At 36.7% G+C, this 18,161-nt stretch overlaps 2 protein-coding genes across 3 annotated transcripts; both read left to right on the forward strand.

The window, feature by feature from the left end:
- Positions 1-319: 319 nt before the first annotated feature.
- Positions 320-5,302, forward strand: LOC110448291 (nicotinamide N-methyltransferase-like). Its single transcript, XM_021494459.1, has 4 exons — positions 320-408; positions 1,602-1,765; positions 2,736-2,937; positions 4,787-5,302. Exons 2-4 carry the CDS (start codon positions 1,630-1,632, stop codon positions 5,208-5,210), a joined length of 762 nt encoding a protein of 253 aa, XP_021350134.1. The 5' UTR covers positions 320-408; positions 1,602-1,629; the 3' UTR covers positions 5,211-5,302.
- Positions 5,303-10,759: 5,457 nt separating this feature from the next.
- LOC110448292 lies at positions 10,760-17,112 on the forward strand. Of its 2 annotated transcripts, XM_021494460.1 has the most exons (5): positions 10,760-10,888; positions 13,064-13,232; positions 14,365-14,501; positions 15,877-16,030; positions 16,642-17,112. In XM_021494460.1, exons 1-5 carry the CDS (start codon positions 10,840-10,842, stop codon positions 16,817-16,819), a joined length of 687 nt encoding a protein of 228 aa, XP_021350135.1. In that variant the 5' UTR covers positions 10,760-10,839; the 3' UTR covers positions 16,820-17,112. The 2 variants fall into 2 exon arrangements, with proteins under 2 accessions (XP_021350135.1, XP_021350136.1); XM_021494461.1 differs by lacking the exon at positions 13,064-13,232.
- The last annotated feature ends 1,049 nt before the right edge of the window (positions 17,113-18,161 follow it).

Here is an 18,161-nt window from a genome sequence, read left to right on the forward strand (position 1 = left end):
ACAAGTAATTCTCATAGACACGTTCATATCAACATCCTGTTTTGTTTACTTAACACCATAAAAGGAATAAGATGAATAAAATAAAATTCAATCGATAATAAACTATCGCGATAACGTAAATGACGCATACATCCCAATTCTGTGTCATGGTTTTACAAGTTGATAAATGCCTCTGTGATGTCCTGACGATGCACCTGGTGACACAAAGAAGTAATGTGGGGTGATAGACATAGTGGCCTTGATTTCCTATCGCTGGTCTAGATATATATTTACCTAACCAGTGCAACGACTTCCGGTCTTTATGCGCATCTCTTTATAGCGGACCTTTCTAGATAAACATCTACCTCGTGATATCAGTAACATACACCCCTATATCTCCCGTGTCCAAAACTACGTTTCAGAAGTCGGGTAAGTGGGACATTAACATAACTATTTTAAAATAATTTTTCGTTTGATATCAATGTCATGATTGTTATGATTAAATGCTATAGCGTTTCTGCCATAATTCTTCAAGAATGGGTTATCAAATGTTGGCTAAGATAAGTCATAATATCATCACGTTTTGATTTATTGCTGGTCTGATTTGAAATCTTCTTAACCCAAGGCTTCCTCTCTCGATTAGCACACTGTTCTGTGCAGGAAAAGTGTTTGTATGAACAAGAGGGACCCCTTGGATTGATAGGATGCATTTTTAGTTTTAGTGAAAATTGAATGAAACTGAAATCTATATATTTTGTTGGGGGGGGGGGGGGGGGGGGGGGGATCTTCTCCATTTTTATGTACATTTCCGTGCATGTCATCCCCCAATTCATATATAAACATTATTTAATATTAGATAAAGGAAAATTAGACTTGAGAATCTATCAATATTTGTATAAGATAATGATGGGGTATGAATAGCTGTTATATTTTGGATATGCCATTTGTTTTGATGCTTTAAATGATAAGGGGTATGTAAATTGAAACGTCACACATTTCAGACTGTTTAAGATAGCCAATATATGACTTTAATATTACAACGCTTACTTCAGTTGACTATGTGTATCATTATGTGTTATGTGTATTATAGTCACGATATATGTTGGTTCTATACAAAATGTGATGTTACTAGCAAATCGGAAAGTACAAAAACATCGTAAATATTTCCTGGATGCTGTCCTACATACAGGTCTGTTTATAGTTCAATAAATTAAAAAAAACCACCATTTATATACTAAATTCTTGTTTTGACACAGTAACTTATATTTGAATTCGTAATTATTTTCCAAAACTATATATTTTTATAGATTAAACGGCAAACACGTGTTCGGTTATAATGTCACACTATGATAATGTCACGATCACAACACTAGAAGTACATGTACATAATTACTGTATGTATATAACTCAGATGTCGGTTTAAATGATATTTTGTCTGGAGACTACGACGAATAGACCCCACGAACATATCTGATTTCACAGTAAACGGACGAGTCTTCTGCCACATTTATTCCGGATGACCATTTGATTAGGCATACTGTACGTACAGTTTGGGTAACATGTAAAAGACATATATCAGCAATGAATAAGTCAAAACAAACCACGAAATGTGTGTTTTTAAGGTTACGTATCCCAGTGGAAACTACAACAATGGAGCACTTGAAAGAAGCTAGCGATTTCAAAAACTTTGACCCAGAATGGTACATGCATAATTTGATTGCATCAGATGAAGCTGCTGACAACATGAGGTGTGATTTCGATGTCCTTCACAAGTTCTTTAATGAATGTAAGTGAAAATGTGAAAAACAGCATACCCAAATGAATTAAACTGCGCTATACGGGTTTTCTAGAACTCACTGGTTCCTTCAATGATTGTAGGTCGAAATGACAGACGAATGTAAAACTCCCAGGTTCATTGGTAATTTGGTAATACAAACAGCAAGTAAAAAAAAAAATTCTTCGCCTAACAGGTGTTCCGGAATTCTAGGTAACATCGGTAATGCTGGAGGACAAACAGGTGGAGAATTCCAAATCTGCCTCACCTGTATTGCACGTTGTGTTAGTGTTGTATTTTATGGAACGAGGGTCTCGAATAAAGGGATTGCAAAATTCACCTGTTCATGCATGGGTAAAGTAAATATATACAAATACAACCGTACGTCTCAAGCAATGTGGCAGTTGGTAGTTATTTTAGTAATGCTACGATTGATTACATTTAATTATCAAAACTATTCTGTCACTATCTGAAGAATTGTCTTTCAATTTTGATATAAATAGAGCGTTTGGACGTCTTAAAAATCTAATAACTTTATTTTCTAATATTGTAGAAATCACAAGGAAATAAATGTTTAAAACATTTGTCTATATACTAGTTCATTTTGTATGTACTTGTAGAACCTAATGCCTCACCAAATCATTCAAATGGTTTATCTGCGATACGTCAATATTGTATGGTTATTAACTAATGAAAAGCGTCGTTATATTGCAGACGTAGTAAAATATATACAATATAATACGCCTTAAATGCTCATATGATAATATGTCTATCCCTGCATGCCAAATTTATCTGTAGCGATTCGTGATGCTGCGTGTAGATTAGTAATTGCCGTCGAAATACAAAATTACATTCGCGCTGACATTAGTGCAATATAATAATCCCCTTTGTTACACGTCCTTAATATAAGGTTTTACAAGTATGCAAAATCTGCAAACTATCCAATATAAATTATACAGACTCTGTCGTGTTTTGATTGCAGACAACGTGTGCGGTAAGCGATTATTGGACGTTGGTACCGGTCCGACAATTCATACTGTGATCTCAGCAAGCAGTCACGTGGACGAGATCTTTCTCTCTGACTACACTCCACAGAATCTTCAGTATCTAGAGAAGTGGCATAAAGGGGAGATAAGTCAACCAGCAAAAGTGATCGACTACGTGCTAAGCCTGGAGGGAGGAACGTAAGTTTAATGATATACAAAGTATCTACCGCTAAATTGTCCTACATATAGTACACAATGTACAAATTCCGAAACGTCATCAAAACCGTTATTCGAAATCAAAATCGATAAACTAGGGAAAACTATGAACGAAGGGGTGTTTTTTTATTGATACTCAAAAAGTACGAGGACATAGATGTAAAGACCAGGTGATCTGGAATGTTACGGAAGGTACCCAGCATGTGCATACAAGTCTAAATTAAGTCAAAGTAATGTCACGCCATCAAAAAGGGACCCTGGAGTGAAAACGAAACAGCAAAGCACATCCCCCATATAGAATACCACCTAAACGTGTACCCTCGTAGTCACCAATCCAGGTAATACGTTCATGCAAATCAAGGTTACTGGCTGATTGTGTATATTCCTACGTCACACGTCCTGTCTGGTAAAACATAATTTCGATTCTTCATTTGTTTTCAGTTTTTAAGTAATGTAATATCTACTACAATGTCACATTACACTGATCCGTAATACCTCTTTATGCAAGACTAATGAACCATTCCTTCTTTGCGTATTGCAGAGGTATTTTCTCTTGTGAGCAGGTATTGATTGTTACATCATTGGTTTGAGTGATAAAATTACGTCGTTTGCTCAAAAATGGATGACGTTACTCTCACAAACAAATGACGTAATAATCAAAACTTGGTAGCAAGACCAGATAACTCTGCAATACGAAAAGACGAAATAAGCGACGTTTGTGCATGAGTTTACCTCACGAAAGGAATGTGATTTCTAAAATACTTACTGTCTTTCCGTGTTCAGAAACGTTTCATTTCGAATTTCGGTACATATATAACAACTACTGTACATGCGCTTACAGCGTAGCCGAATCGAAATCGATTTTATGGACAACTCGTACACATTTTACACCTTTGTGTGTATACGCTTCACTGGTCATTTGTCTGATGAAGTAGACGGAGTACATATCGTACTAGTCGTTGAAACATCACATAGAAAATCTTATTGGTTGTGTAAAAAGAAATTGTCATATACATACATGTACTTACCAACCTGAAGAAAATGTTAAGAAATAACTTCCTTTAATCAAAACTGCGCTCTTTTGCAACTTAAAACGATTTTTTCTGTGTTGAATTGTCTAAGAATACTAACATTGCACTTTATATTTGTAACAATTCGCGATCATTTACGGTCAGTGCCAAGCGTTTATAAATAAATATGTTTATGTTTGGCTGAAATAGCCACATTTGTAACTTTTACATTATAATAGTCAATATAATTGATATCATATGCTTTAAGATTTGCCGATGCTTTGGAAAATAGTTTATTTTGTACATTGTTTGCATCAAACCATATAACTATGACGAAATAATTTTAGCGTATGCTTTTAATATATTATGAAGATTGTAATTTGATTTCATCAATGGCTTGCTATTATTGATGGACGACTGTGTTGGAGAAATCAACCTCGATACTCCATGGGTTACACTCACTTTCGCTTTCTGCACCCCTGGAATATGTCATAACAAAATCAATGGCTCAGTGTGTGCCACCTTTTGGATGATACAGGTAGACTAGGTTAATACTTATATGTACATTTCCAGAATCTCGCGGTCGCGTGAGGGTACAATTGGCAGGCGGGTGTCGCTTCTCTGACATCTTCACATGACAGGCACCAGCCCAGCGATTAGTCAGTGATTTTTGCACCAGACACTGATCACATAGCTAGCCATGTGCCTTTAATTCTGCTGTGACATATTCGCAGAAGAGAAAGTTTGCGCCAGTCCTGGAGTATCGAGGATGTGAGGAATTAAGAAATGATATAAATGGCATGTTCTTGTTTTACGTGTAGGAGGACTGCAAGCGAAGTAGAAAGTGAAATAAGGAAAAAGGTTCAAGGAATCTTACCAATAGACGTGACGTCTGCTCAACCTCTTGGGAACTTCAATGGCGATACACAATTTGACATCATAGTATCCAGTTACTGTATTGAAACAGCAGCGTTCACTGTCGAGGAGTACAGAAAATGTCTTGTAAATATATCCTCCCTTCTCAAGAAAGGGGGGTATCTGATCCTGTTTGTTTGTTTGAACGGTGACAGTTATCAAATGGGAGACTATAGATACCGCGCTCTTTCTATAACAAAGGACGAGATACAATCAACAGTACACAAAGCCGGATTTGACATCAAAGTCAACTTTGAAATAGAGGGGGGTGATGTTGATGCCCAATACCTTAGTTTTGACTCTTATTATTATATGCTTGCTACGAAATAACACTGCCGTATTCTGTTTGCAACATTTGAAAAAATACATTGCAAACTTTTCTGGTGTTAATAAATATATCTAATAAGTATTACTTATTGTTGTGTTTATAAATTGTTATTTTAGATGCTATATTAATTACTATATGTTGTCCTCATATTTATCCTTATAGATGTCATAAAAAGTTAGTAAATGCTGTCCTTATTATCTCAGTAAGAAGATGTTGTCTATAGATAACCATTATAGATGTGTGATAATTGAGTAAGGTTGTCTTTATAAATTGTCATTATAGATACTGTCATATTCACATTATAATTAACATACAGTATATGCTACTTTGTATACTAATTACATGTACTTCATGTTGTCATTATTAGTCCCCAATCGGTTCCTGATGGAACTATAGGTTTGAACTCCGTCCGTCCGTCCGTCCGTCCGTCCGTCCGTCCGTCGTTCCATCCTTCTGACATTCCGTCTGTCCGTCCGAGAAGTTTGTCCGGGACATATCTTCTTTATTATTTCACCTGGAACAACCAGATGCCGTGAACAAAGACATCTTCGGATGACGGAGTGCAGAGTGTAAGAAAAAGGTCACTGTTACCCCACTGTGACCTACACTGTATGCTTTGACATTTACTTTTGAAAAAGTTTGTCCAGGGCATATCTTCTATACTATTTCACCTGAAGTAACCATATTTGGTGTACAAGGACATCTTGGGATGGCGGAGTGCAGAGTTTAAGAATTAGGTTACTGTGACCTATGACACGACCTTTGGCCTTTAATTCTTATATTCTGGGCATATCTTCTGTACCTTTTCACATGGAGTAACGAAATGGTGTTCAAGGACATCTTAGGAAGTCGGAGTTCGAGAAGTTGGTCACTATGACCTCACTATGACCTATGCTTCCTGCCATTAATGTACTGTTTGTTAAATATATAAATCATCATCGGTGGGGGACTATGGATTGCCTTACAATGCTTAACCTAGTTGGTGTTATTATAAAAGACACAGTCTGTATTAAAGGCGATCTCTAGTTGAGGTGAGGTAAGTGTCTCGAAAGTCTGTGTTAAAAAAAAAAGGTTTCTATAACAAGAGCTATGTAGTTTATTTTGTTATCCGGAATGGGATTCATCAGTTTGGTACTGATGAAAAAAGATAAGTTTCTTTTGAAACCGCTGAAAACAAATCACAAAGCAACGAAGTGCCGAGTCCGAGAATTAAGACTGCTCTAAGGTTGATTTCATGGACGGAGGGCGAAAGATTAACTTGGCGAAAATTTATCGATACACAGTAATCTTATCTTTCGTTGATAAATTTTGTATGATTAAATCATCACCCGTCTTCTATACCACTTATAGAAATTATAATGGATATATATATATATGAGGTTCCTTCTCTAAAGAACCTTTTAAAAAAGCATGTTTCATGCAATTATCATTTAAATAATAATAATATACAACATTTTAAATAGAGCCCTATCTAGCTAGCATACGTCACTCTAAAGCGCTTTACAGTACATAGATATACATTAAATACAATTAGCATATATATTAATCAATAATTATTTTTTAGGAATTCACAGGAGCTGCCTTATCAGGCGCTAACTAATAGTCCTATGCCACCTGGCTAATATCTCCCTATGTGTGTATGCCTGCGTGTGTGTTGTGGTAATGTGTTCTGTTTATAGTGGGACCGTGCTTCCAACATCATTTATAGTGCCAATTCACTTGAATGCTACAGCACAGATACCGCAACATCCACCCCAGACCAATTTATACTCCACCTGAGTTGTTGGAGTTGTGTGGACAGGAGAAAAACACTTTCTCTGAATATCCATGTTCTTTCATATCATCTATGCATTTCCTAAAAGTAATCTGCCAATAAAATAATTTATTTTTAAGTTTTATTCAGTTCTTTATTACTTACACCGTATATGCATATCGAAGCTCATCTTCTCTAATGCATTAACATCAAGAGCTTAAAGTGCTGTGTCTTCCGCTAATAAAAGGATAGAATTTATACTCTCATCATTTATTTGTAAACCACAATTAAACGCTTTGATATCAGTAAGTTATAATTACTATACATTGCAAAATGTCAAACAACTCTCACATGTGAAGCTATGTATGTGGTACATTTTAATTACACAAAGGTAACTTCATTAAGTTCGTTAGTCTGGCCCCTGTCTCTAGATTCTTTAATTATTTAGAACAGAAAATAACTTCTATCAATTTTCATCACTTGGATCACTGAAATCCCTGGAAAGGGGACATAAGCCGATAGAAAAATACTGCTGGGAAATTCTTCATAAAAACCTATGGACTGGTAGCTGGTCTATGATAAATGTATATAAATGAATAATCTTTATTTCCCGTCGTGTGCATTGTCAACAACACACATAAGCTCTGTAGAGTGTTAATAACGACGCCGCTAAGGGAACAAATGTTATTTCCGTGATGGTGGAAAACCACCGTGCCATCGGAGGGATAACAACTACAAAATGTAACCCTATCAGACATCTCTGTCTTTTGCCGCCACCGCTGGGGATCGAACCGAAATGTTTGGGAAGGTGAGTAGTTTCGCTCTTGATTGAACACAGTAGTAATGTCTGTGCGCGAAAGCGATCACGGCTACCAGACTATGTTAGTTCATATGCAAACGAAAAATATGTTTTGAAAAACAATTGCTTTATAGGACTAACAGTTAGAAATTGCATGCCACTCATTAGCTCAAAACCAACGCGATCTTTATACTTAATCATTAAAGAAACATGATATATGAAACAATCTTTTATGAAAAATGCAGATAATACCCTTGGTTTCTCGAATATAATATTTGATGTTTTGCGAATATTTTTTATATCTTTTCGAAAATGTTAATTAAAAAGAAAGGATGAGTGTCTATAAGGCCCTTCTTTGGGCCCCGGTATTTTAAGATTTTCACCTCTTTCATTTTTTCAAAGTAGTCCTAGTGTATTACATGCTGAAAGACTAAGATAAATCTTTGACCGAAAATGATTTTTTTCGGCTACCAAAAGGGGTAGGATAAATGTGTCAAAATGTGCTTAAAAACCAAAATAATACCATTTCTGGTTTTGAAACATGTGCAAATTAAACAGGCATATATAAAAGAATGAAAAAATACAGAAAATCAATCGTCACTTAAAGATTGTTATATATAAAATGGAGGATTAAGTCAGGGGGATGTTTTAGGAAATGTTCAAATGCAAAGTGTTTTGTTTCTCAATAATTTCCTTTCTAATTTATATTTTGAGTTGAAAATTACAACTTTATATATTTGAGTACTCTTACATAAAATACATATTCATTACACACTTTCCTTTTGTTTTATACTGAGTTATGGCTTCTGGACACACCTCAAACTTGTGATTAAGGGAACCCTTACAAAAAGAACACGGTTTGTGTTTGAGACAACCAATACATTTACATTTTTTTTTTTTCTAATTTGAGACGACCGATAAGGACACAGCTTGTGATCGAGACAACCACTGTAGTGGACATAGTGGACATATTGTCACTATCCCTCAGCTATAGCTGTCAATATTGGTTACGATCAATGGTAACAGATTTAAATAAGTGTATTAACACTTGTTTCTGTCTCCGAATCACGTGTGTATTATGTATTATGTATTACATATGTTATGTGAATAAAACCAAATTTAAACAGTTTTAACATCTTTTCTGATTTTATTACTGTTATGGCAATCTTTACATCAAAGACGAACAGCAAAAAGAGATTGTGGTAAACGTGAAAATGTCTGCAACCAAGCGGTTGGAATGATTCAGGATGTTGTTGACCAAAATGTTGTTGCAAGACCATTTGGGTCAATTGGCATATATTATTCATGTCTCTTAAGGACGTTTCAAACAGACTGGTTAGTTACACCCCGGGACCGTCCCAGGTCAGGACGTCCTAGTGTGACGTCATTACGTCAGGACAATTACATTTGGGTGGTTGTATACTTGCGGAGTCACCTCCAAACTGCAACTTTGACGTCGAGAAACAGTCCAAGAACTGTGAGAACACGCCTGCATGAACGTTACTTTCGTCGACAATGTCCAGCTATCCGCCCCGTCCTGCAACGACGTCATCATGTTGCACGTCTTTAATAGACGAGATTTCCTGACACAGCAGAATGTAAGCGTGTTGCCATGGACAGCGGTATCACTTGACGTTTTGTCCCTCAAGGACGTTTGGGACAGGACATAACGTCAGACATTGGTATAGAACACAGCTATTGTCGATATAAACCGAAACAAAACAAAAATTAAAACGACATGGAGTTTGAAGACAAATACAGCATGCATTTTATTTTCTATCAATGTTTTGTTTCGAAAATTGTTAGTTTCTATTGCCGACGTGAACATTGAATAAGTTTGGTTTGCCAATAGCGATTGATACCAAATCCTCAATATAGACAATTAAGATTAACATGATTCAATGCAGTGTGCAATGTGGTAATTCAAGCGTAATTATTTCGAGAAATATTTGCCAAGTATGGCTATTCAAGGTTTTTCGACTCCACTGTGATCACACGATTCCAAAACCGAAAGGAACTACTTTTTCAACATTCCGTTTCTGGAAATTTCAACTTTAATCTACAAACAGCCAACAACCCAAGTAATAAATATATTTTGGACATTTGACATATTTGTCATTAAAACCTGTTTTTGGATCATAAACGGCTTTTCTATTATTAAAAAATCAAGTAATCTTTACGCACGCATGATGACTTTTTCTGTTATGAGACCGCGGAAAAATATAAGTCTCTTCCACCGCAAATACGTTTTAGATTTTTCTTGACGGATATATTGAATATATGTGGGGGGTTTTCATATCATATAAAGATTTATTTGATTGATATTCGTTGTAAATAAAGAAATCATGAAATCATTGATTGATGCCTGCCTTCATTTAAATGTTCGTTTGAATTGAATGCGCATGTACATGTAGCTCAATGGTATACATTTGTCTCCGATAGTTGCCGTCTGTCAATAACTACAATGTCAGCTTTCGACAGAGAAAAACCCTGCCTAGTTTAGGCAACAGGATATTCAGGAAATATTATTTGTTATTGTGAACAGATATAACAACAGTGTTATATTTTGCAGCCAGAGTTGAGGGCGTACTGCAAATTATAACACTTACATATTTAACATATTTATGGTTTGTCCTTGAGAAATTATAGTGTCAAATATTACTATTTAGTCCGAGCTAAAACATAACTACACTAGTTATAAGGTGATATAAATATAGAACCATACTGATTAGCATGACAGATATTACAATAATAGAGTCACGTCCAATCACACACACTGTTTGGCTGCCCAATTACAATAACAATGGCGTACTTCCTTTCCTAAATTTTGTACAGTGTGCTAAACATACTGTAATACTGCTTACCAGGTGGCGAGTTGCCGATAAAAATAGCCTTGTAAAACCATAAACCTCAATCTTGTAATGTCATGACATTTTGAATTTAATTTTTGACATTTGATAATTGGTGAATAACATCATGATATGCAGTAGTGGGTCGTATATAAATGTAGGAGCGGGTTGGGAACCTAGTACGCCAAGTATACAACCGACTGCTTGCACCTGAAAACTGACGGGACACTATGTCGGTAGATGTATGGACCGCCATCTGTTGTTTACTTATGGCGAATGGTAAGTAAAACATTGTTTACGACATTGCATTCGGAATTGGACAAAATATCTAGAAAAATGTCGTTGTCAAACCATTAAATTTGCATCTCTTATAATTAAAATTGTAAATATCCATAAATTGTGTAATGATCCTGGCACATTTAGGTATTAGAGTAAGTGAACGTAACGAAATACTACGTGGGCATGGATTTACTTTAGAAACCCCATCCTGGCGGTCTGGTTATGCGTCTAGTGAAAAAACTGTGAAATAAGGCAAATCATTTGATAACTTTCATGCAGATGGGCGAAGAGACTCATTTCTTAAATGAAAGACTCCGCAAATTCTAAAAGTATAGGTATTATTTTCAACATTGAAATATCATCTTCTAAATAACAAATTCAGTATTATCATGTCTAAAAATGTGGTGTCTTAAAACAAATCTTGGCTACCGATACAATGTACCATTATCTGAAAGGAATAGTGCGCTTATTATTATATTACTTAAGAGTTCAAGATGTATGTCATGTTGTTGTTTTTATTCTTTAATCTCAATGCATACTTTATATTACTTATAATTCCTCTACATGTAATATACATAATGTACATATTCACGTAAATTCACGTTAAGCATTTATTCGAATTCTTGTATCATGACAACATCCTTTTAAACATTATGTGAAACATTTACTTTGAAGAAACCTCGGTTTAATATATTGGAACAGAGTATTCATGTTACACCATGGCCAGTACATTACTGTAAGGTTGTCATATTTGAGTGACAAACAGTGTTGTTGGATATTTAATTCCGCAGGGATGACATATTCTCAATTTTACGGACCATTAACGGGATTGCAAAAAAAAGTATAACAGTTTGTGGTAATAGTATAAAAATAAGCCGCAATAGCTAACTGTCGTCACGAAATAACAAGCATGCGTCCATGAAGATTCGTATTTTTAAATATCTGATATTTAATCAAAGTTGAGTACATACGTCACATGTAAATACAAAAATGCAGTTTACAAGTGTTTATCTCAATTTAAATCTCTCTATATTATGGCGTCTGAATGCGAGCTTGTGCATTCCATTGTCATAATCACGAGGGCATAATTGGACAACTGATATTTCATAACCTTTGACGAATTCATGATGAACAGGACGTTGATTGCATGGTGGTGCTTTTTCATATTTTAATGGTCCTCTGTGTGTTTCGTTGATATTGGTTATACATTTAGATAACGAAGAATTTTTCAAATTATCTACATGTTTTCTTACTCGAAAACCTGTTAATGGTGTTAGTTTTATTTCGTTTAGAAATGTCACATAAACAGGAGAACCCATTTAAAGTGGGACACCACAAAAAGGAGATTTCGATGGGTGGGAAGAATTATCATATGGCTTCTATTAAAAGTTCCTGTCTTATTGGGAAACTGAGTAATGCATTTATGATACGACAATTAGAATATATGATGTCGTTTAAACAATGTCCCTTCCTGAAAGCAAATCAAATGGTATCAGCACGAATATGAAAGCTTAATATAACATAAGCTTATTAAGTATTAAATAACATAAACGTTAGACAATTGTAATTAAGAATCCCCGTACCGCTGCTGAAAAGTGTAGCTACACTGTATGCATTGGAAACTGATGGTTGGTTGGGTGGCGCAGTGGATAGTATATGTACTTGCCTTTCACCAAGACAGACGGGGTTCGATACCGCGATCTGACGTGAAAAGGTACTCCGCGGTTTCTTCCCACATAAAGACTGAATTGATTGAATTACATGTATCTAGTGCTACTTAATAAAATAGATAGGATCAGTTATAGCAATACGCAGTATCCGGTAAGAACGTGTAAATATGTACTAGACTATTTAAGTATCCGCACAAAGGACATTGTAAAGGACAGCCCTATAACAGGTATGGTCATTAAAGGCTGACCCAGGTTTAAAGTGATGGCGGAAAACAAGTATGCCCGCGGGAAAACCACCGACTTGCGGCCAGTGACTGCCTCGAACCCGCGACTCAGTGGTCGAGGGCAAGTGATCGAAGACGGTCAGATGCCTTAACCTCTCGGCCACCGCGACCCTCTTCCCTCCCTATTTGAAAGAAGATTCAAGATATTGTCATCTTTTTGTCAGTCATATTTAGATTTTTAAGAGCTTTTGATAACATACGTCATCGTGTCATTTCTTTAGTTGGACAGGGATCCACGGTGTCATCGTCGGTGTGTGACTCTTACCGAGCTATACAACAGCTCCCGTGTCTTGAAATGAGGGCGCCGACTCCAAAGGAACGCGAACGATTATTTAGCGGTGATTATTTAACCAAAGAAGGAGTGGAGGTTTTCCTTGGTGTTTGGTGTAGGTATGTACTGTATATTTAAATAAGATTTTACATGAATGGTTGTCAGGGCCGCTTTCATTCATTGCGACCAAACGGTTGGACTTGAGTTGTTCGTTTATGAAACAGTATAAGGTCGGACCTAGTAATTTGATGCTGCTTTATAGCGAGCCTTTACAAATCTTTGCAAAGCCTTCATAAACAGTTGAAGGTCCGCCAGGATTAATACCTGATAATTGTATAACAAAAAGCAGACTGACCGGTTGTTCAGCACAAACAAACGTGTATGTGTTTTAATTAGACATTACATGTGTTTGATTTTTGACATGACCCGAAAGCACGTTAACTTTCTTATGTTTTGACCTGCACTTATGTGAAGGGAGTAAATTCAGCTTTCGATAAAAATGACACCCCCAGTAGATGGTATAAGAGAAAGAGGAGGAAAACTCCCGATGTCGGGAAATTGATCCAATTTGAACTCCTCGCCCAGTAACCTACAGTACAGTACCCTTCTTCCTAGTCCGAATTATTCTGACGTTTTATCGACATTTTTCATATCGGTCTGTCGTCGATTAACGTCAGATCTCCGGCCCTCTATAATATGCGGGAAATTTGCGACCCGTGCCCGGAGCGCACTTCAAACTGATATTTTAGAAACAAATCGTCACTTTCACACACATGTCGCACATGGATCGAAAGATATGTTCTTCCATTCACTCAGTTCTTGATGCAAGGTGGGTCACCAGCACAGATTTAACAGGAGAAGAAAATTATACGCCCAGACCGGGATTCGAACCCGTGATTTCGAGAACTCTAGAAAGTCGCTCTACCAACCGACCAACCTGGTCGTCGGCGAACGGCCATCTAAGTTACGCTACACAATCAGATTGTTGCATTTTCTGTGTCTATTTCCAGTTCCAAAGCTTAGGTCCCTCTATCCGTCCTCGTGATCCCCTTCTGTCTTTCCCAGAGAGAGTAAATTGCTGCTATATTATCTTTTATCTTGGATAACTTCTGCCTCGATTTCTGTTGAACTTTCTCCTGTAGCCTGACCTATGCTGGCGTTTGGACTGTAAGCTTAAGCCAGGCCGCCGTTAGGCGAGCTGTGGTAAATCTAACTCTCTAATACATTTACTACGTTATTGTCGTTTTCTAGCTCACTGTTGCGATATGATTCATGTATATCAACCAATACCGAACAGTGTCCGAACCGTGTGGAGTTACAGCAGCTAGGTCAGGAGAACGGAGGACTGTGTACGGCCAATGGCGAAATCGATCAGCAGGTCCAACCATGTAAGTAAAATGTGAGAGGTATAATGGTATTTTTTGTAGAGTCACGGCCATCCTCGATATCCAGGGGTTGCGCTCGCTTTCGCTCTCTGCACCCCTGGAATATGTCATGGAGGATGGGTCACGGCATTACCTGGCTACCCCCAGGCCATAACGGGCTTGCTAAAAGTGCCTAGGGAGTTAACACCAGAAAGAAACAGTTTGTAAAATACAAATGAAAACATAAACTTCCTGCGTATTGCAATGGGGGAAGCAGGCCAATGTTGGCTTCTAAATGTTTCCTAAATGAAAAAATAGGGGTGGGGAACTCCGATGTTGCAGGGGATTCCGTATTGGTCATCTCGTTTGATTGGTCTCATTGGTCCTGTGACGTAGAACCTGTGCTTATAATGTGGCCAAGTCCATTAACCACTGGGGTTCTGACATACTAAACTTATGATAGGATAAGAAAGGAGACAAACACCCACTTGTGACCATTTTACGAACTGTTCATGACAGAGATGGACATCCAGCTACCCGTATAAGGCAATACTTCAGATATTTATATAAATGACCAGATAATTGGAACGTTTACTGATCAGCTAGAATGTGTATTTTCAGTTATAATGTGCTAACTTATGAATGGATGTAGCTGCATACGAAACCTAGATCAAATACTCTTCATTAATTAACTAATTGACTAATTAGTTATGCATAATTACGTAATATGTCGGTGGTCAGGAGGAAAATGTTGCAGTTGGCATAGGAGTAGAAATAGATCTGAGGAACGAAGTGCAAAAACAAGAGCTTAGTCGGGACGAGGGGATAACGAAGATCCTTGTAATGCAAAGAATATAACATGGTAATTGCACTGGGAAGTTATAAGCAAGTCACTTTAGAATTATTAGGAGTTTTTTTTAAATTGAAACCATTATATTAAAGTGGCATTATGACTGAGCAATGCATGTGAGATAGAGTATAACAAACTCGTACCAGTAGTCATACAAATAATTAATGCTTTTGACTATGTATAAATCTCACAAGTGTATGCTAACCATAAAAAATATTAATACATGCCGTGTTCAAACAAGTACCTGTTACTGTATACCGGGAATTGTTCGCCGCAGTTCAACTTTCACTCGTTAAGATGAGGGCGAATTTATCAGGATAGCGAAGGTATGTACACAACTATGTATATAGTCATAACATGTGAGAGGCGAATATAACAGTACTAGGCCAATGTTACTTATTTTTTGCAATGGTTGAAAAATTTGCAGAGCGAAATTTTCCCGGTATACAGTATATGTTACAATATAAGCGTTTTCATAAATTGAACTATCATGATATTTGTACTTAATGTGGTATTCGCACCCTGCTGAAACGTAATCGGTGTTGTCAGATTTGCAGATGTTAGTCCAAGCGGCCATCATGGGAGAATGTGCTCAGTATTGGCGCCGATTCTTTGGCCCGTGCTATCCACGTGGAGGCAGTGAAATGCCAGACAGACCAGATTCGTCAATGACCATCGCACTGGGTAAAGCTTGGTGGACAAGGTACGTATCGTTTTACAGTAATACTGGTAAAAGGTCAAACCCCTCATAGTGGGCATACCGAGGTAAAAACGACAGTATTCGTTTCTATATTAGCATTGTATGTATATTCCACATGAAAGTGTTTTAGTCCTAAGTCCTAAGTCATTCGTGTGATATACAAGTATTCATTCACTATTACTGTAACTATAACTTGTATTAGCTTAATCTGAATACTACTATCTGTGATTATTTTTCTGTGATAATTATTATTGGTTTGTATTGATATATGTGATTATCTCCCTTAACTTGTAATATAATGTGTTGTTAATTACATGTTTGTCGCAATAATAGCTCTCAAGAGCTGATGTTCTTTGTTTAGATGTATGCGATTTTACATAAAGTTTCTTGTATCTTGTATCTTGGGAACACGTGCCATTACATGATAAAGGTCATACGTATAATATATGACATAGCGTGAAAAGCAAAGAATCATATTAAACTAGATGTTCTACTTCTGAGAGAAATATGAGAGTCATCATAGAAAATATAACTGTCTGTAGTATATATTCATAATACAGGTTTAACAGGAATATGGTATACAAAATCTTATACACTTTCCTTTCTGTTTACAGGACACGCACTGACACTATTCGCTGCATTGTAAATAAAGTGGTGCCAACTCCCCCGGACAGCTGTGTTGGGATGTCGGCAAGAGATGCAAAGATCTTTGCAGTACTCGACACTTTGTGGTCGGAGCCGTATGGCGTAGGAGCGCATGTCGACATTTCGGGGTTTATTGATCAGATATAACTCGAGCATACTGTACACTCTTTCAATGATCCTGTATAATGAGAGTTGATATAAATGTTAGTAAGGGTTGAAATTGGTTAAAATATAAAATATTCCTTGTAATTTGCTCTCTGTTACGATTTTGTCTACTGAAGCGTTATTGTCCCCTTCCCTTGCTCCTAATTTCGTTTAAAATTACGAACTAACGACATCATGATAGTACATTTTATCTTTCTGGAACTGTCAGAATTGTCTTTTATATATTACTAGCTCCTGTCGCCTAAAATTGAAATAAAGGTTTATATAGTGAAACATTGATACAATGCCTTTGGTATAATTTGCCATTTTATTTACCGTCAGGACTTTATTTCACGGCCTAGAATATGTCATAGCTGAAGGCTGAGTGTGCACCACCTTGTGAATGAGACGATAGGACTAGTTTGATCATTTGATGTACATCAAACGAATCTGGCGGTCACGTGACAGTAAAAATCGCTCTCTACACCCCTAGACTATGTCACAGCAAAAATGAATGCTGAATGTGCGCCAACCGTAAACATCGACAGGCTTTGAAGTCGGGTGTCACTCCTTTTTACCAATAAAACACCTATCTTCGTGCCTTCGATTTCGCTATAACATATTCCAGGGGTGCAAAGAGCGAGAGTGAGCGTATCCCCTGGGTTATCGAGGATGGTTATTCAATAGAGTTGGCAAATAACCTCACTTACTGTAAAAGTGGTAATATTTGCATGTGGAAATAACCGCGTTGGCAATATAATGGGTCTGAAATCTATCTATTCTATTTATCTATAATATATATAATAACAAAAAATATTCGCGTGTGGATACACTCGCGATGATTTACTTAATGTAAAAACGCAATCATTTCCACACCGCGAAACTTTCTACTTTTACAGTTTGTGACCTTAAACGTAAGTCAAGGTCATATATATGAACAATTTTAATAGTCCTTGATCCAAGTAAGCAACAATCCAACTAGCCTTACTACAAATATGATAAATCTTTAAAAAACCGTAATTGAAACTTTATCAATCATATTGAACACTTGTGGGTGGGAAAATAATCAAGATCATCAACATCTCGGTTGTATTGAAGAAATTGTTTCAATCATTTCACCAATTTGACACGTATGAATTTGAAAGGTCAACGTACTCAATTTTAAACAAACTTGATAGCCATTTATCCCAGTATATTACATGCCAAGCACCATAATCCTATCCCACTTGGCGATTCAGACGGAGCTGATGTTGACATTTGACCCCGGTCGTGTTTAATGTTGAACTTTAGCATCAAAACACTATATGAGTAAAGACTTACACTACATCCCCATATACATGTAACA

The sequence above is a fragment of the Mizuhopecten yessoensis genome, unplaced genomic scaffold (assembly GCF_002113885.1).
Source record: "Mizuhopecten yessoensis strain PY_sf001 unplaced genomic scaffold, ASM211388v2 scaffold3989, whole genome shotgun sequence".
NCBI lineage: Eukaryota > Metazoa > Mollusca > Bivalvia > Pectinida > Pectinidae > Mizuhopecten > Mizuhopecten yessoensis.